The sequence below is a fragment of the Buteo buteo genome, chromosome 1 (genome assembly GCF_964188355.1).
Source record: "Buteo buteo chromosome 1, bButBut1.hap1.1, whole genome shotgun sequence".
In the NCBI taxonomy this organism is placed as follows: Eukaryota; Metazoa; Chordata; class Aves; order Accipitriformes; family Accipitridae; genus Buteo; species Buteo buteo.
The window spans coordinates 26,017,725-26,039,233 of NC_134171.1; the positions used below are offsets into that span (position 1 = coordinate 26,017,725).

Here is a 21,509-nt window from a genome sequence, read left to right on the forward strand (position 1 = left end):
TCCCATGCTCAGATTTCAGTGTGCATCTTTCTTGCATATGAAGTTACTTCACACTGCTATCTTGTTCTGCAAATCTCCAGCAACTGTGGTCTGCATGTGGATACGCTTTATATTACTGTACCTCAAGAAAAGCAAAAACAATAGGCATCAGTCTTACTGTATTAAGTAAATTGACTATATCTCAACACATGTAGTTTTGCTGTAATTTGAAGTATGTTAAAAGATGAAATTATATTGCATAACAGCTCTGTAAGTTATTCGCTGTACTGTTGCCCCAGCTGTGTATACCAAGATTGATAAATTAATCAATACTGAAATAACATTTTTGGGGGCTACTTATCTTTGCTAATTGTGTTTATTTGAAGAAATCCAGAGAAATTGCTTAAGAGCTGGAACAGACCCCTGTTAATTTTGTACTGCTGCTGTACATAGTGCTGTACAGCAGACTTTTATATAGGATAGAAAAACAGTTGCATGTGTTTGAAAGAAATATTGACTTGCTTTGTGTTTTTATAGTTAGTGAGATGTGCTTATGTCTCTTATCCACAACAGCATTTCCCATGAGTCCAGGGAGAATTTTTCAGCAGAAGTAGGATGTTTGAGCAGGGCAGGACTGAGGAATGACACACTGCCCTTCCAGCCATCCAATTACACAGACAGGGTAAATCACCTTTTAATTGGAGACTACGTAGTCTGAATTATATTTCTGCCATGTTTCCTCAAAATACAGCTGCGTGAGGAAAAAAGGATGTGATAGCTTCTTAGCACCCTCTGTCACCTATATTCTCCCATCCGAATCACCGAGCTTTAAATAAATTCATTACTAGCATTTATATTGTTTTGGCAACCTATTTTCCTGCAGTAAGAAACCAGCTAGATGTCTCGGTGGTCATACAGAGGCCACCTCCCTAAAAATTACGCTGTTCTCTGACCTGTTCTAGGTCTCACAGTTCAGGCTAATCATTGACAGGGCTTTTACGATCACAAGCTTTTAGTGAAGCTTTGATAAGACACTCCAGCAGTTAGTGGCAAATGAAGACAGTCTGCACAGCGGGGACTCCAGTGAATGAATGGATTTTTTTCAGCATCAGTGCAAGAAATCTGACTTTTAACACTGGCACTATAAACCGGCATAATGTGTGGCCAACGACTGGAGAGATTTGTTGCTTTTTGGACATTAGTCTTCATAAGGATAGTTACTGGGTTTGCTGGAGAAGGAAGATCTGTGTGGAGGAAGGACCCCCACTTCAGCCCCGTGAGTGAAACACAGGTGTTTTTGTATGACACTTTCCCCAAAGAGTTTCTCTGGGGTATAGGGACGGGGGCTTTCCAGGTGGAAGGCAGCTGGAGGAAGGACGGGAAAGGCTCCTCCATCTGGGACCGCTTCGTCCACTCGGAGTTCAGGGATGCTGACAGCACAGACGCCTCCAGTGACAGTTACACCTTGTTGGACAAAGATTTGTCTGCTCTGGATTTTTTGGGAGTTACATTTTACCAGTTTTCAATTTCATGGTCAAGGCTTTTTCCTACTGGAGTGGTAGCAGCTCCCAATGAAAAAGGACTCCAGTATTATAACACCCTTATTGACTCTTTGCTCTACAGAAATATGGACCCCGTGGTTACACTGTACCACTGGGACCTGCCCTTGATGCTGCAAGAAAAATATGGGGGATGGAAAAACGAATCAGTAATTGATATCTTCAATGACTATGCCACCTTTTGCTTCCAGACCTTTGGGGATCGTGTTAAGTATTGGATTACAATCCACAATCCGTATTTAGTTGCTTGGCATGGGTATGGCACAGGTATTCATGCTCCTGGAGAAAGAGGGAAAATAGCAACCGTCTACTCTGTAGGACACAATTTGATCAAGGTACAGTATAGTAAGATTTTTACAAACTGATCTTGCACTGCCATGGGAAATTATGGGAGGAATCAATCATGTAATCAATGTTTAAAAAAATAATTAAGGAATGTGAAAACACCAAGAAATAACCCTTAGCTAAGGCAGGGTTTTTTTTATTTCCTGATGTTGATTTTATTGTTGTTGTCACAACAGCTGACTCAGTAATTACTTGTTTTAAAGTGTTTGTTTATTATTTTATTTAAATTAGGTTTTGCCTACAAAATCTGACTATTAAAGAGCATGATTTTCCTTCTTTATTCTTTCCACTTAGTTAAACACAGTGACATGACCATTCATTCGGCTACACTGAAATGACTATCCTATTAGTTTAAAATGAAATTTATTTGCATTTGCATATTGGATCAATTCTACTAGCAATAGAGTATGTATATATAAATATTAGTTGTAGCTTAGTAAGATCATATTGCAAAATGTTTATTGCTAAACTAGCAAGGTCAGCAGTTCTTGGGTTTGGAAGAAAACAAATATCCTTTTCAGTATTTGAGAGTTTCAAAATTACATTATTTCCGTGAAGTTTTCAGCATTTTAATTTTTATGTCAGTCTTATTTAGCAGCTGTCTTCTACAGAATTACACATCCAAAAGGCTTGATCCCATGATCGATAGCTTCAACAGCTGCAGTACTGCGTCCTAAGTTCATGGTACTCTTTCTTTGGGAAAGACAAAAAGAGAAGTCTGAAGTGGGTCATATTTTTTAAGGAAAAAGTGCAAACATTGTTCATGGCATTCTCAACAGCATTAGAGTTTACAGCATCTCCTCTGATAGATGATTAATTTAATTCTATAGAGTAGCTAGTTCCTATGCATAGGAGCTTATATTCTTATTTTCTCTTGCTATAATTTAAAACAATTTCCAATAACAGCAGTTTAAGATAAGAATTAACAATATCAATAACAGCATTTTTTTCACCTGTAGTGCTCAAAGTACTTTACAGAGCAGGTCACTGTCCTCTTTCTGTTTGATAGAGCAGCTAGTATAATTCCCCCTGCTCAAACTATTCCTAGCTGTCACGAAGAGAATTTTTCTACTACCTACCATACATTAGAAATATAATGAACAAATAAATCTGAATATATTTGTCCTACAGAAAGAAGTATGCATGTGAGAAAAAATTAATTGCCAGAGTAGTTAAAAATATTCTGCAACTGACCATTTCTATTTCTTGTATTTGCTTCTGGGCTTGAACCCGCAGAGCCTTCTTTTTCAGAGAATTCACACTGCAGTCAGTAGAAGTTTTACACATAGAAAAGTCATCAAACATCCTGAGTCATTGATTTCAGACTTAGCACAACAATGATTTCACTATAGAGATTTGTGAAGCATCTCAAAGAGAACTGATGCTCAATCATTCTTTTTATTTTCAAGTGCTATATAAAATATATTTGATATAATACACATAAAAGATACAATGTAAATTTGTGGCATTGCTTGCCTGCATTTCTGAGAGGTACAATCAAATCTGGGGTACCAGCTAGGCAGTCTCTGCATTTTCCCACTCTCTAAAATCCGTGTAAGCAGCACACACCACATAGGGAGCAGCGCCTCTGCTGAAGAGTTCCAGGAAGCCAAGCACAGCTGGGTCTGATATACAAATTACTAAGTGACCTAAGTTCCTCAGTCAATATTATTTAAATCTCAGATTTGATCTAATAGTTCATTCTAGCTTTAAAGTCTGTGAATCTGAGTATAAAATCAATCACTTAAATGAAAGCCTTAGTGAGACTTTCAGCAACACACAATCCATTAACTAGTTTTTTATTATTTTGGGGCAGAAATTCTTTTCATGTTGTATCTTTCTTACAGCGCCATGAACATTACCTAATGTATTAGCAGTTCTCTCCTGTGGCACTATAAAATTTCTGAAGATCTTAGGTCTTTATGAAGAATGTCATATTTGTAGCAATGTATTTGAGGAACTGGAGTTTGATGTTTGGGGTTAGAGGTGGAATGGAAGCTCTTAAGGAGCCAGTCGACATGAGTACACTCATATATATATAAAAATTAATTTTTTTCTTAATAAAATGTAATTAAAGCCAGTCATTCCACAGAAGTCACAGGTGGTATTGTATGTTTCAAGCTAACTAGCCAGAATCTTTCTCTAAGATTTTTGTGGGTATCTAAATTTTCAGTTTATTTAGTATTGTTGACAATAATATAATGCATTGATGCATAATGAGGATTCGTGTGTTGTGAAATGTCTCTCCTTTGAGAGGCAAGGAATGTTATAAGAATCTCTCTTTAAAGACATTTCACATGGCTTTTTATTTCAGGACTGGTATAGGCAAATCCATTTCTCAGACACTGTATTATGGCTACCTTCTAATTTAGCACTGCAAACCAAAAATGTCCTCCCAAAAATAAGAGATCAACAAAAATGTCAGGTTTTGGCAGTGTGAAGCAAAGCCTGTTAAAGATGTTGAAAAGATTCGCATTTATGCCAGCAACTTTAGGAGGAGCCACATTCTTATCCAGGTCAGGGCATCATTTTTGGACAGGCTGTTGAAAGACAATATTATTCTCCATGCCACACTGTGTACATTAGCAGGTCCACCCATGAAATACGCTGAGCAGGAAAAACAGGTCTGTAGTGGTCAAAAGAAACTAATCTGGCCATCACTGTTACATAGCAAATTGCTGAATAATCATTCTTAAGCCTTTTTGTAGTACCTTTGGATAAACCATAAATGAGGCTCTCTCATGAGTCCTACTTTTAGTTTCATTTACCAGTGCACTGTTGTTGTTGTGGTGTTGTGAAAACTAACCACCCTTTATATAAAGGAGTGCTTTTATGTGATATATCAATCATAAACTGAAGCTAAGTTTCATAGAATCACAAAAACAATATAACAAACCATAAACCTCTGCTCTTTTGGACTTTGGATTATTTTATTGTAACAACAGCTTGAAAGTTGTGGGAGATTTTTGCATCTCTGGAAGAGGGTTGAAGTAATTCCTCTTAAACCATCAATTTTAGTAGGCTAAAGAAATCCAGCATCTTAAATTTCAAATAATTGGCTAGCATAAGGAAAAAGTCCATGCATTTTAGAACTGATTAAAAAATTATCTGCTTCCATGAATGACTGCAGGTAGGTCATTAGGTAGATAATGATCTTATTAAAGCTTTTCAACAAAAGTAGCATTGATCCGTTTTCATCAAGCCCCAGAGCCCTATGGTGTTGGTTGGCACAAGGCCTTGCAGGTGCTGTATCACCTAGTACCTGTGCTTTCCTTCTGTGCCTTGCATCCTTTTAAGGGAATGCCTCAGATAGATACATCTACTTACAGTCCTGCCTTTTACATGGGTCTTGCTATTCAAGACCCATAAAGGGGGCTGGTGAACATGGAAGCAACGGCTGCGATCCATGTGGGGAAAATAACCCACAGAAGAACTCAAAATTTCAATTTAAAAACCATATTTGCATGTTACTATGTATGCTATTCATACACAGAGAGTAATAATTGCCACTGATCATTTTAAAAGACCTGATACTACTTCCATGGAAATGAATAGGAAATTTGAAGTTTGACACTTGTCAATTATAAATTGCTAAGGGGTTCACTTAGATAAATCTCGGTTCAATTTTATGATCATTACCAGTAACACGAGGAGCATGTGGAATCTTATACCAGATGGAGAGTAGACATCAAAAGTGTATCATCTCCTTTCTTCATTAAAGGAGAATGTACTTCACAAAAGCAACATCAGAAAACAGCTAATGATAACATGTAACTTGCCATGCGACACTTGAAAGACACATCAAAGAAGATACAAAAACTATGAGCTTGCTCCTGAGGCAGCTGTCGTACTGGTGCAGAGAAGAAAAAAACTGCACACAGAAAAATTAGATGGATTTCTTTGATTTAACAGTAAATAAATCTGACAAGAAGCAAGGAAGTATAAAGCAGATGAATCATTGTGGCTGTAGCTAAATGAGATACATACCTGATATATTATTACCATTTTCTCTGGATCTAGTTATGCTCTTTTATATTTAGATTGAGGTCTGTAAAGATCACAAACTGCAGTCCAAGCTGTCTTCTTTTCGTCCTCTCTATCAGTGCCCTCCGGAGACTTCTGTCTTTGCTATGTAACAGGCAGAAAGGGCCTTTTTTTTTTTCCTGTTAAAGATCATTCACACCCCTTTTCATCTGGCTAAAAAGCCCAGGAGAAAACTATCAGAATAAGATCTCCCTAAAAATTTTCTTCATGGACACACCTTCATATCGCCTCCTGGTAAAAGGCAATAAATTCCCTTTCAAATATGGTGTCTCCATACAGATCCATTACAGATCAGGTTCATCTCTGTGTCCAGCTGCATTACTCCCAGCTCTTTGGTAGCTCTCACTGTGCTAGGATCTCTTTGTAGACACTGCTGCCTTTGGGATCTTTGGATAAGCATGTCCCAGAGAAGTCCCATAATTCATTCTCCTTAAAAAAAATTTCTCCTGAATGAATGGTGAATAATTCTTATCTCTACATCCAACCCTTTCTTCCCTTCCTCCAAAGAGGCCTCCTTTCCTCAGGATCTAGAAAGATGAAGCTACAGCAGTGCCCGTATTTCTTATACGAGGAGGGAAATCTGTGTCCATGAAGTACAGCTCTAGGGTGGACAGCAGAATTGACTGTGCTTGTAAATGTCTTTGCTGGAATATTTTTCAAACCGTAGTAGCCATCAATGATGATGCAAAATTCAGCACTGATTCACACTTTTTTTGTATGATTTGTTGTTTTCAGGTTAGCGTTCTTACACTTCTTGGAAATCACCAGGAAAAACACAATCCAGATGCAAGATGGTTAGCATACAACAAATTTGATATTAAAGCCTTAGTCCTTCAAACCATGCTCTTAGAAATTTAGTTGCGTACATCTCAAGAGCCCTTTTTTTCTTCACAAGGATTGAGCTTCAGAGTCAGTTTGCAAAATAAGGGCTTTAGCTCTACTGACTACGTGACATCTTTACCACAGACCAAAAGGGCCTTGAACTGAAATATATTCTCCAAATAAGCCACACACACCTACCGTTCTTCTAAAGTGATGTTTAACACCATCATCATCAGACTCTGTATTGTAGCTCTTCATGTTTTAAAAACCAACCAAACACAAAGCCAGAATCATTTTATTAGCATTTTTTAAATTCTAGTTTTCCTAAATGTTCTTGCTCTCTAGCACACTAAAATAACTCCATATACCCCTGACATTGTTTTGTGTGCTCATTGCTGAGACATTCAAGGAAAATTGCTTGACTTCAAGATGTCTTAAGAATTTGAAAGTATTGATCTTTGAATAGTAAGCTATTTGTGTATGGACATGATAAATTACAGGATTAGAGTCTGAAGGGGTATGAGAATATTTCAAGAAGAGAGAAGAACAATACTGTTGTCTTGATTTTATTAAATTGACTTATCTAGCCTTTTTACATGGTTAATACTAACTCACTTAGCACTTTCTATGACTTTCAAGTCTATGGAATAATTTCTGTATTAATACCAGGAAAATATGCTGAAATTAATGTCATATGTATCTAGAATAAATACACAATATTGATCCTGCTTTCACTGTGTACTTAGCCTTGACATTTGTCCTTGATCTAACAAGGAAAGTGAAAGATTAGGGATTAAACTCTAACTGAAAAAAGATTAGTCAAGATTACTCAAAATAGCCAATTCAATGTATGTTACAGCTTTTAAATTGATGTTTGTTTCGTATGTGGTCTTACAAAACAAATTATGTATTGTTGATTCCATCAACAATAGTTTGCACTTAGTGAACATCTTCCATCTGAGAATGTTAAGCTGCTTTAGAGATAATTAACAACTCAAAACAGAATTATAGGCAAGCAAATACTATTGTCTCTACTAAGTCTGTAAAAACCCTTACTACAGAGAGTGACCTTTTTTTTCAATACAGTTAACCTTCAGAATTAAGAGACATCAAGTGACACATATGAATTGGTGTATGGGGATCTTGACTCATATTAAATGTACTTATTTTCACTTGAGGTCTACTCCTGTAGAATTATACCTGTGGCTGTATTCTCTACTATAGACAGTATTTTTGTATTTTTAATAGTAACTTTACTTTCTTCTAATCAACCTCCTGAAGATGCATATGAATACAATGAGTTGTCCCTGATTGTCTTTTATATGTCAATATTGCATTCCAATTAGTTGGGTTTTGGCAAAGCCATCTTTCTCCACTTCACCTGGAAATGTGTAATTGCTAAGATCTACCTGGTGCTATTGTCATGCTACTTGGCACTGTGCGTAATACAGCTGCCCTCAGCAGGGTTTTTCTTGTTAAGCCAACACAACTATATACCTTTGATTAAACAGTGGTGTTAGTAGCCTGTGTCTGGAAAAAAAAAAAAATACCAACCAGGTGAGAAATCACTAGAGGCAGAGAACAAAGCAAGCCTGGCCCCAACACCCACCCCAGGCTAGACCTTTGGGAGAGGACAGTGAGGGTAACTGAGGAGATGGCACTGGCCACTTAAATTTTCTGATGAGACTGGTAAGTAATCTTTTTTTATAGTATTTTAATTGTATCTTCCAATTTGCCTCATGAGTACAGTTTTGCTGATTTCCCTTTTCAGCTACAGAACCTGCATTTCAAAGGTTAATGTTACTTTATCAGTGTTTTCAAAGACAGACCTTGAACAAATGTTACGAGCATGACCTTAGAAACCATAAACAACTGATACACAAAATTTCACAGACTGTAATTCTTTGGTACTCCCTAGCTTAACCAAATATCTACCTGACATCAGGTCTTTTGTTTTTTTAAACTGTCAAGGCTGTGTATTTCTAGATAAATTAACTGAAATTATTGTCAAAAGGTAAGCAATGCTGTTTGGCTTGGTAATGATGTCAGTCTAACTCGGCACTCTGAAGTGTTTCACAATGCTTCTCCATGTTTTTTCTGGGTGCAAACAGTTATTTTCTTTCCAGTTTAAGAGTATAAAGTCACACTTCAGGAATAAGGTAAACCCTGAGTTACTTGACAACTGCTCAGCTGGGAGAGGTCAGCTCCCCTCCCCTGTGTCAGATCCTCTGGTGTAATTCATGCTGCAATCCAGAGTCACCCTTCTCTGACACCCTAGCTCTCCCCTTTTCCTATGGGACTTTGACAATGCTAGTGGTTCCTCAGTCTCGCTTGTATTCCTTTTTTTTGTCTGTAAATTTTGACTGCTGTATTCTCTTATTTAAGTAATTAACAACATGACATTTGATGGTAATTCTGGTGTGTGACAATGTTAAGCTTTCTAAAACATGATGATAATCAGAAAAAATGGAATTAATATGTGATACAAGGTATGCTTTCATTGTCACTACCATGAATAGCAAAACTTCTGTCTGTCCTAGGCCAGTCAATATTCAGCCGATTATGAGTAATAAAACATGCCATACCCAATAGATCTTATGAGATACTGCTGCCAAATTTCCTTTTAAAACCAAAGTGTTGTTGCTCTCTACTTAAAATGAATAAGCCTCATTCTGTGCTGTTGCATGTACTGTCAGAAAAATTATTATTATAGTGGCTTCAAAGAAGAAATTAACTAAAATCCTGGATCAAAATTCTCACACGGAACCGTGAAACTTGACATTTGGGTTCAAACTTTGCCACTGGGTCCTTTCTGCAAGTTTTTACATTTAGGGACTGTGCAAACATCAAAAGTTGAACATTTACTCATATGATTAGGCCAAACTAAAACAAATGAAGTGTATCCCAAGAAAAGGGATGGGGTGGACACAGTTTGATCAGAGTAAATCCAGGTAACCCCCATAGCACAAAGCAGTTAATAGCAAAGAGCCAACACTGACAAAGGAAACATCATTTGAGATGCATAATTTATGGAACAATTGTAAAGATTGTTTAATATTTTAACCATACCAGCAATCACTGCTTGACAAAGACAGACCTAGATGGAACTATCTAGATCACACAGTTCAGATCCCACCATTAACAGCTGTTTAGTCCCAAAGTGTCCATTTAACAGCTACTCACATCCCTGCTGGGATCTCTTGTGAAATTCAGACCTATGTTAAAAGGCAAAGAGCCACAGCCCTAATGTGTCATAGGAACAGCCCACATGAGATACTGAGCATTACCATCATCTTGAGGTACCTTGCAGTATAACAGTAATTGCCCATTACACCTGTGCAGGGTAATTAGCACACCTTAAATGTTTGTTAATATTTCCATAGAAGTCTGCAGTGAATCAGATGCAGCTACCTACCTGTCTAGCTGCTGATGCACACAGATTTATTACAGAGTTACAATTTAATGCTATTTTTCTCTCATCAGGCTCATGCAAAAGTTTGGCATAACTACAAAAAACAGTTTCAACCGTATCAGAAGGGGATGATGTCCATAGTATTGGGATCCCACTGGATTGAACCTAACAAGTCAGAAGATGCTTTGGACATTTCTAAATGTCAGCAGTCTATGGACAGAGTACTCGGATGGTTTGCTAAACCCATCCATGGGGACGGTGATTATCCAGAAGAACTGAAAAATGAATTCTCATTTTTGCCACGCTTTACTGAGGATGAGAAAAACTACATAAAGGGTACAGCTGACTTCTTTGCATTTTCCTTTGGTCCTAATAACTTTAAACCTCCAAACACTCTACCAAAAATGGGACAAAATTTGTCACTCAATTTGAGGGAAGTACTGAACTGGATTAAACTGGAATACAACAGTCCTCGAATCTTGATTGCAGAGAATGGCTGGTTCACTGACAGCCATGTGAAAACAGATGACACCACAGCCATCTACATGATGAAAAACTTCATTAATAAGGTTTTACAAGGTTTGTACACAAGTTAGTTGTTGGGTTTTCAGAGAGCTTTTTAAGATCTTTTGATATTTAGTTCTGTAATGGTTTAATTTTTTTTTTTAAAGAGATAATGGCAACTAAGTTAATTATTAATTATTTATACTGCATGAATACAAGTCATGGATCAGGATCTACTGGTGCTAGGTATTGTACAAACACAGAAAAAACATAGTCCCTGTCCCAGGAAGCTGAAGTCCAACATCTGTGTTTTATTTTAAAACTAAATAAGTGCAAAACTGAGGCAGAAATTAATAAAAACAAATCTATTGGATATCACTTTTCACTGCTGGCAGCCCAACTGTAAAACTGTTGTGCAGGTACGTACCGTGTCAGCAGGGAAACAAGACAGTGACTACAGACTGTCATTGCCATGTTGGGGTCCTACTCCAACATAAAATGTGCGAAGGAAATCAGCAGGAGAAGGGCAATCATTCTTCAGGATTATTGCACACCAAATGGAAAATATGTTTTAAAGACACACTTTTAATCTTGGTATTTGCTGTTCATAAAGTGTACAGGGGTGCTCTCTGAAGGCAAAAGATTTAATTTCATATGGAATATAAATGCTGTTAGAACCTAAAGCCTCTGCAAAATCAGTATTTCTCTTCCCCATCACCCAGTTTGTAGGTTTGGTGCTGGGAGAGGGACAGCTGCTGGTCCTGAGAGCCATGCTCCCAGCAGGCTGTCCCACTGCTGATGCCACACTGCAGTGACGGAATGGCTCAGATCCCTTTACAAAACCTTTCTTATCCTCAGAAAAGGGAAAGCACAAGTAATCATTTACTCTGACACCAAGTCAGGAAACACTGTATCACCAACAAACGTAATTAAGCTCCAAATGAAGATTATTGAGATATATTGAAAGTTGGTTCAAATTGTAAACTTCACATAGTGCAACTGTGCGATACGGACTCATAGAATCATGGAATCATTTAGGTTGGAGAAGGCCTTTAAGATCATCGAGTCCAACCGTAAACCTAATGCTGCCAAGTCCACCGCTAAACCATGTCCTTAAGTGCCACATCTACATGCCTTCTAAATACCTCCAGGGATGGTGACTCAGCCACTTCCCTGGGCAGCCTGTTCCAATGTCTGACAACCCTCTCGGTAAAAAATTTTTTCCTAATATCTAACCTAAATCTCCCTTGCCTCAACTTGAGGCCATTTCCTCTTGTCCTATATCCAGCCACCTGACAGAAGAGACCAGCACCCACCTCACTACAACCCCCCTTCAGGCAGTTGTAGAGAGCGATAAGGTCTCCCCTCAGCCTCCTCTTCTCCAGACTAAACAGCCCCAGCTCCCTCAGCCGCTCCTCATAAGACTTGTGCTCCAGGCCCCTCACCAACTTGGTTGCCCTTCTCTGGATGAACTCCAGCACCTCCATGTCTTTCCTGTAGTGAGGGGCCCAAAACTGAACACAGGACTCGAGGTGCGGCCTCACCAGTGCCCAGTACAGGGGAACAACCACCTCCCTGCTCCTGCTGGCCACACTATTTCTGATACAGGCCAGGATGCCGTTGGCCTTCTTGGCCACCTGGGCACACACACTGCTGGCTCATATTCAGCCGGCTGTCAGCCAGCACCCCCAGGTCTTTCTCTGCCGGGCAGCTTTCCAGCCACTCTTCCCCAACCCTGTAGCGCCGCATGGGGTTGTTGTGACCCAAGTGCAGGACCCGGCACTTGGCCTTGTTGAAGTTCATACAATTGGCCTCAGCCCATCGATCCAGCCTGTCCAGATCCCTCTGTAGAGCCTCCCTACCCTCAGGCAGATCAACACTCCTGCCCAGCTTGGGGTCATCTGCAAACTTACTGAGGGTGCACTCGATCCCCTCGTCCCAATCATTGAATCACCCAGATAGATCCTGTCTTTTCCACATTTTGAGGAGGTTACATTCCAGTATTTGGCTTATGATATTTTAAATACTGCAGTGACACAGTAGGAAAGTCTAGATGCAGGCCTGGATTTGGAGGTGTGGAACAGGTAGATTTCTGGACACATACATAAGAAAATCCATAGTGTGTTGAATTTTTTTAATCCTCTGCAGCAGACCTGGCTGCAATAACTGTCCATGGATTCACGCTTCTGAATACTTGGTCAATGTTCAACCAATAGCTACTTCTCAAGAATTGTCATCTATGTTTTCACGTATGCAGATACTTCAACCTCTGCCTCAAAATACAGTATGCATAACTAATGCATTTTTTGTGAAGCAAACCTTAATTTGTCTGATCATGAATACTACGTGGAACCTATTTTCACTTACAGAGAAGTCAAGTATAAATTTGCTGTTCGCAGCAAAATCAACTACATCATGTTAACCTCAAAACATCATTTATACAGGCCAAATTGCAATGGCATGGTGGCTGTTAAGATAGCATGTAACAGCCTACAGGGAGCTATACTCTTGTGTGTGTGTGTTCAAGGAGAGTGCTGTAAACTTTACGCTGTATGTCTGTAACTCATGGCACTGTGAGTCATGAAAATATGTGATGTATAACATTACCATTGCAATGAACTGACCTCAATTATGATACAAGGATGCAATTGAAACTACAGCTTCTTAGTGGCATGCATACACCTGTCAATGCTGAAACTATTACTTCTGCAGAAGGACTCCAAGGCTCCACCTGTAGCAGATACAGAAATGCCTTGAGATTTCCTTCTGTGGGTGTCACCTCTGGTGACACAGGGAGCTTAATTAACCCCTGACCTCTTCTACCTTCAGCCCCTTGTTCCTGCCCTCAGCCATCCCCTTGGTTTTTGGGAGGATTTTCTCATCCCCACTCTAACATTCAGTGAGGATCCTGACTTGTGTTTCTGCCCTCTCCTTTCACTGCCACTGCAGGCAATGCTACAAACATACTCTCACGCTGACCCACAGGATCTCTACCTTTCACCTGCCTAACTATTAATTCTTCTTACCACAAAATATACATAAAATAGCGCTACCCATTTAAACAGCCAAAAATTCTCATCTAGGCATGCACTATCCTGAGTACCACAGCTTCTTTTGCTTTGACAATTAAACTTAGCTCCCATCCATTCAGTGTGCTTCTAGAAAAAAATATTTTTCCTCAGTTGTCACTTATGCTGTCCCTATATGTCTACTTCCATTTGTTCAACCTTCCTTACTGCAGACATGAAGTACTCATCTTTACTTAGAAGGCCCTTCTGGCCTATCTCTTTGTCCTCTACATCATTCTCCAGCTCTGTGTTTTGCAATTGATATTTGCAAACATTTTTCTACTTTCTCCCACGGCTTCCCTAATATTTAGAAGTTATTTTTCTTGAAAAATACTTGCCATTGTATTGCTTTGCTACATTCCCTCACATCCTTACCAGTATTCTGGCCTTGTCTATCAGCCTCTCATACACTTACATTACAAGCTCTTGGGCTTTATGATTTGGTCATCCAGCAGCTAGTAAAATACCATGCCGGACTCTGACAGTACTGCTGGATACCTTGTTACTCTGCTGCATGAATACAAGTACTGTACAAAACTGCCTCCTGCTGAAGTTGCAGCATGGTGTGACTAACACAAAGAAGTTCAGTGGAAATACAAAATTATGCAAAGTGAAACGTCCTGAGAAAATAAGGCGAAGCAATGTTGGGCAAAAATAGAGCTTTAAATCAGACTACTTCATCTTTATCCCTTGGCTTACTCTCAGTGGACTACAGGTAAAATATGGCTGTCATTCTGCCTGTGTCAAAATCCTCAGTAACCCCACTTGGTCACTGCTTTGCTCTTGATATTCCAGCTCTTATATGGCTAACATGAAGAGTTATTCTGCATTATTTCCTATCTTAAAGCTGGCAACAGGCAGCTAACATGACTGACCATGGGGTTTGGACTTTTTTGTCCAGGCTGCCAGCTGGCACACACTGTAAATAGGTAACAAATGCAGGTTTTACCTGGTGTCCAGCGAGAAGCTGCTCTGGAAGTTCTGCTGCCCCTCCTGGTGAATCGGGTTCCACGTCCAAGAAAGCAGTAATTTTGTCACCTTTCTCAAATATGTAAAAGATTTTATGTATACTCCTTTGCAAGGTGGAGGGACATTAAGATTGCCTGAAAAAACACACGCACTGCACCCATTCTGTGAATAAATCAAGCACTTCAGTCTCTGGGTTGATCAACCCAGCTTCTTCTAAAGTCATAACATGTCCCATAACAACACATCTCATTTTTCAATTTAGAAGCTGAATAGACATTCCTAAATGTTAGAGATTGCAGAGATCTTTCAAATAAAGGTAGAGAGTTTTAGCTTCATGACAAATACAAAGTCATAAACTAGATCAACTGTCGCACCCTTAATTTTTAGTCAAGATTCTCTAATTTTATTGGCATATATTACTTACAAATCATCAAATGCAACTTAAAATCTGGATGTGGCATAATATTACATGTTTGGTCAGAGCAGAAATAAAGCATACTACAGTAATTTAATTTCTTAAGGAACTAGTGATGTACATATTCTTTTAATGAATAAAGACTTAGATATATAATGTCTGTCACAGTTTTACAATGAATTACAATGGGCCAACAACCCTATGAGTGTTGAGAAAACCCTCAAGATTTTCAAAGTGAATAGACCTTTCTTATAAATGTCCCTTATATATGTTAGAGTTCTAAATATAAGACTCATGGATGTTACTTTCTCTTACACAGCTATTAAATACGACAACATAGATGTGTTTGGTTACACAGCCTGGTCACTCCTTGATGGCTTTGAATGGCAACATGCTTACAACATCAGGCGTGGATTATTTTATGTAGATTTCAAAAGTGAAAAAAAGGAAAGGATTCCCAAGTCATCTGCACTTTATTATAAACAAATCATACGAGAAAATGGCTTCTTCCCAAGGGAGTCTACCCCAAGCTTGCAAGCTCAGTTCTCCTGTGACTTCTCCTGGGGTATCACTGAGTCTGTTCTCAAGGTAAGTGTAAAATATTGGGAAGACCGCTGGAGGCAGAGCTATCAACAACTTTACTTTGTGAATAAATGACTGTGTATGGCACCCTGCGTTCAGGAATCTCAATGCACACTGCAAACAGAAGTTAAACCTAGCCATAATTGCATAGGTTCAGTTTTATGTACTTTACAGGTTTTGGCGTGAGCTAATTGCAGAGTGCTGGGTACTCCTGCAGCAGCAGACCCCGCTGTAGGAGCCCTTCCACGGCTGGCTGGCCCTCCCTCGCCTTCCCTCTGCTTGCATCTCCATGTGGCAGATCAGATTAGGGAATTTCAGACCAAGAAGTTGACCCCAAACGATTGTTCCTGGGTTATTTTTCAACCAGGGGAGTTTCCCAATCCAGTTTGCAGTGTGACCATAGGGATGCCTGCGACAGTGCAACAGAGAGGGTGGCACAGGGCAGGGACAAGGTGGTTACGCTGGTGGCAGCAGAGCTACCTGCAGGCTTGAGGTCTCATCTAAAGCTACTGAACAAGGCAGAAACAGATTCCTGGGTTGAGCCTGAGTGCCACTTAAGACAAGTAGGCAACAAGCCATTCTTTAAAAAGACTTATACCACAGGCAAAGATAACCAACATCAGCACATACACCTTTTACCATCTGAGCTCACATTTGAAAACACAACATACCACCTTTTTTCCAAACTGGTTCGTACAGCACCTATTTCTACTTTAAATGTGGTAGATAAGCTAACCGTACGTATAGCCAGTGTTGGGATACTCTTTTTGTCATTGCATACAGAAAGATAGTCCAATGACCAACATCAGCCTCAAAAAATAACAAAACTCTGTAATTTAATCTATTCACAGACAACCATAGTAAAAAAAGTAAAGCTTCTGTATGCTTTGTTAATATACAGCATGGAAAAGCCCATTTTCTCAAAAAAAAATAATCAGATTTAATCCAAATATTTTAAAGTTCACTATATTGTATTCCAAATCCTACAAGAAGTATTTTAAAAAACTGGAATAGAAGAAAAAATCATGTGCTATACAGAACCTTGTTAACTAGTAGGAGATAGTAAAGATAGAACTAAATGCTACAAGCTGATTATGTCAAATATTTGCATAGGCAGAAGGACTATCAGTAAGACCAGGGAACACTATGCCACAGTTTCACAAGGTTGATCTCAGCAGCGGTGCCAAAATAATCTGTGCCTGCCTCGTATACCCCCTGGTGCTTGTTCTTACCACCCTGCTCTCCTGCCAGCTGCGTGAGAACTGCTGTTTGCATGACCACAGAGTGAACTTCATCTGGGAGATGTGTGTGAAAATATATGTCGTACAGGCTGGTGGCAGGGCAAATGCCAGTGTGTAGCTGAATAGAGAGTGCAATTTTAAAGTTTTCTGTAGATGAAGGAACAGAACGGGTAAGATGCTGACCACTACACAGACAAAGCCCATACAGGTGAGTCGGTTATTCTCTTCCCCTCAGAGCAACTAAGCAGGACCTCCTGACATCCAGCACTCATCCTACAGCCAAACACAGGCAGAAATGCAGACTATGAGCAGGCTTTCATTTAATTAAATCCCATTGTAACATACCATTTTTATTTTCACAGGCAGAATCCATGGCTTCCTCACCGCAGTTCTGTGATTCTAGCCTGTACCTCTGGAACATCACAGGAGATGGGCTCCTGCACAAAGTTAAAGGGGTGAAACTAAAAACCCGACCAGCACAGTGCACAGATTTTGTCAGTATTAAAAAGCAACTTGACCTCCTGGAAAAAATGAAAGTCACCCATTACAGATTTGCACTTGACTGGTCACTAATTTTACCCAATGGAGATTTGTCAGTAGTCAACAGGCAAGTTCTTAGGTATTACAGATGCGTGATTAGCGAAGTACTGAAACTCAATGTTCAATCCATGGTCACCTTATATTATCCAACTCACGCCTACCTGGGCCTGCCGGGTCCTTTGCTGCAGACAGGAGGATGGTTGAACCAGTCTACTGCCTATGCTTTTCAAGACTACGCAGCTTTATGTTTTCGGGAACTTGGTGACTTGGTTAAACTTTGGATTACAATAAACGAGCCTAACCGGCTAAGCGATGTCTACAATAGGAGCAGTAATGACACATATCAGGCAGCACACAATTTATTAATAGCACATGCCATGGCCTGGAGAATATACGATGAGCAGTACCGTTCCTTTCAGTATGGCAAAGTGTCCCTGTCCCTGCATTCAGACTGGGCTGAGCCTGCCAACCCCTACTTTGAATCTCATTCAAAAGCTGCCAACAGGTTTCTTCAGTTTGAAATAGGCTGGTTTGCCGATCCCATATTTAAAACTGGGGACTATCCAGCTACTATGAGGGAATACATTGGCTTTAAAAATAGAAAAGGCCTCTCATACTCTTCATTGCCATCTTTCACAAGCAAGGAAAAGCAGCTTGTCAAAGGTGCAGCTGACTTTTACGCACTGAATCATTTCACCACCAGATTTGTGATTCATGAACCTCAGAATGGGAGCCAGTATGAATTTGATCGTGACATTCAATTTCTGCAGGATATCACCTGCCTGAGCTCCCCTTCTCGTTTGGCAGTGGTGCCTTGGGGAATGCGCAAAGTTCTCGGGTGGATTAAAAAAACCTACGGTGACATCGATATTTACATCACAGCAAATGGAATAGATGACCAGTCCTTAGACAACGATGAACTTCGAAATTATTACTTGGGAAAATACATACAAGAGGTTTTAAAAGGTGAGTATATGATAGATTTAAGTTCCCCAGAGCCATTTCCGTGGCACAGACCCAGGCATTCCTTAAGCATTCCCAAGCAGCTAAGACTTGCCCTAGACAGAGCAAGCAGCTCTCGTTGAGATGCAGCAACTGAACATCAGCATTCAGTCCCCTGAGGGGCCTGAATCTGCAGTCACACTCAGGGCAGATACAACACAAAGCAATGACATCAAGCCCCTCACGTGAAACGCAGCTACGGCTGCTTCCCATTTAAACTATGTGAGAAGCCATCTGGGCATGCGTATACAGCAGAGTAGGTATTCAGAAGTTAGTAGGAGATGGCACTTCAGACCAACAACTCTCAAGAGACAACTCTTAATTCCTAGTCTACAAAAAAAGGCCGGAGCCTCCTTCCTTGCTTGCTGAACTAGAGTCATTGGACAGGAAAGCACAACCAAGTCCAAGGAGACCTGGAGGGACATACAGAAGAAATACAGCAGGTCACCGGATTTTTAAGGAGCTGCTGTTGAAGGGAGAGTCAAACTCTAGTTCCTGTTCCACTACTTGCTTTCTCCTGGGCACCTACAGAAATCTAGTTCTTCACTTTAGAGAATTAATAACAGTTATGTAGGTAGAGGACAAAAATGTTCAAGGCAATCATCTTCAGCAATAGCTTATTATATGAGAAATGCTGCAGGGACCTCATTCCTCCCACCCCTCTTCCTGCAACCAAACCTTAAACAGAAAGCAGAGCGCCACAGGATACCAGAAGGGCCTTGGTACCTGAATCATACAGCCAAAACAAGGCATACAATACATCCCTGCACTCACTATTCCCTATTGGTGAGCACTAGGAAGTGCCCTGAACAGGACATGGCACATCTACAAGCTCTTCTGAGGCACCTGTCCCCAAACATAGCCTATGTATCCTGGTTTCTCCTCTCTAGGAGCTAGCTACGTAAAAAATGAGACAGGTCTTACTCATGGCTAAGCATGGCTTCAGATTACTTTTGGATACTAACAAGAAACAGAGCATTCCCCCTCCAGTGCTTAGCTCTTTCTCAATTACTATAAGACTAATGAGCATTTGCTGATCTATTTTCCACTCTAATTTCACACTGCAAACAAAAGAACAGTAAGTTATTAAAGGAAATAAGTTATTAAAGGAAAAGGTTGTTTAAAGGGCCCTTCATTGTGGTATTCCCATTTTAATTTTCAGATAACATGACACTTCATAGTACTCACAGAAAGATCCCCCCAATTTACAATGTTCTTGCTTAATCTGGGTCACATCCCGAACTATGCTCTCTGCTTACACATGAATTGGAGAGAAGTTTACTCACCAAGGACAGCTATTTATGATTTCATTGAAGTGTCTTCACCCAACACTTGGGTGCAGCGGTGTAACATACAGTCATGCACACTGCAGGGCTGAACAGCTGGGTTTGGAGCAGGGCAGGCATTTTCAGAAAGCTCCTCTCATGGCACAGGTGAGTGGCTGCTCCCCTTGAGTCATCACAGCTGGGTTCAGTAAAGAGCAGCATCTGGCTCTTCCCAGCTCAAACCCTGTTCAAATCCAGCTTTCACAGTGGAGGTCCAGAAAATTCCCAATTTCTAATTTTTTTTTAAAAACAATGATGCACTATTTCTACTTAAGACAGCTAAGTATTATTAGAAGCTGTAAGTAAATATTTTATGATGCAATTACAGTTTTTTAATTGATGGATTAATCATTTGAAATCTGAACTCATTACCAGAAAGTTTGCATGTCATACAAGGTTTTATTAACATTTGAATTGTTTTGGTTTTTTTTCCCTTCCCAGCATACTATATTGATAAAGTCAAGATTAAAGGCTACTATGCATTTAAGCTGACTGAAGAAAAATCTAAGCCCAGATTTGGATTCTTCACTTCGGATTCAAAAGGAAAGCCTTCAATAAAATTTTACAATAACCTGATAAGCAACAACGGCTTTCCTGCTGACTATTCAGTCTGCAATCCCTCCAACCAAGAAAAGCAGTGTAGCTTCTGCTTGTTCGTTTCTCAGAAAAAGCCATTAATATTTTTTGCCTGCTGCCTTTTCTCTACCCTCATCTTGCTTTTAACCATTATTGTTTTTCACAAAAGAAAAAGAAGAAAACGTTTTAAGGCAAAAAGGAGCCAGTGCATCTGTGTTTCATTTTAAAAAGGGGGCACAAGCCCACTTTCAGTGAGATCCATTGCTGTTTGCATTCTACAGAGGATGATGCAGATCAGACAACTGTAGAAAAGCACTATGTGAGTCACTCCAGTTATACATACCAAGCATTTAGTTCAAAACCACGAAGTAATCATATGCACAGGAAGAAGAGCTATGACGACATTCGTTTCTGGTCAAATTACTTTTATCCACCTACTGTACATAGAAGAAGATAAATTACTCTAGTTAAAAGAATATTTTATGACTCTCCTGTGCCTTGGAATAACCTTTCAAACAGTGTGACTTGAAAAGAGATATTAAGCTGCGAGAACTAATATGCACTTTTCTATGAACCTCTGGACCAAAGCATCCTGTGATGTATATTCATGTTATGAGTGTTGCTGAGCATGAAACTGCAGTTGTTAGGGTTTACAAATAAAAGTGTTACTAAAACCCACAAACTTTCAACTAAGTACACCACCAAGAATGAAGTGTCCTGGGCCAGCTTCTGAAAACACATCTAAAGAACAAATCCAAGTTAACTCCATTATCGACAAACATACCCATATCTCTTACATATTGGGTGAAGTAGACATCAAATGCTTTTAAGCAAATGTAACTGGACCCATAGGAGACAAGTCAAAATAATATACAAACACTATTTTTCATCTCCAAAATGAGGCAGTCATAAAAATTTTTACTAGCGGAGAACATCGAAATAAATAGTAACTATTAATCCACTCTAGAGAGTGATGAATATAATTCTAAATTGCACTTTTTCATAGAAATAAATACACATTATCATCTTAGCTCTGGTCAAATGCCAATGCAAGCCATGGGTGGGATAAAACCGTAAGAGTTTATTGCTATTGCTGCATTAAACAAAAGCTACCAACCCAGGCGTA

General features: G+C 39.5%; 1 protein-coding gene across 1 annotated transcript; it reads left to right on the forward strand.

The window, feature by feature from the left end:
* The first annotated feature begins 930 nt into the window (after positions 1–930).
* On the forward strand, positions 931–21,116 carry KLB (klotho beta). Its single transcript, XM_075024606.1, has 6 exons — positions 931–1,117; positions 1,149–1,873; positions 10,233–10,740; positions 15,437–15,705; positions 17,303–18,446; positions 20,249–21,116. Exons 1-6 carry the CDS (start codon positions 1,033–1,035, stop codon positions 20,608–20,610), a joined length of 3,093 nt encoding a protein of 1,030 aa, XP_074880707.1. The 5' UTR covers positions 931–1,032; the 3' UTR covers positions 20,611–21,116.
* Positions 21,117–21,509: the final 393 nt, after the last annotated feature.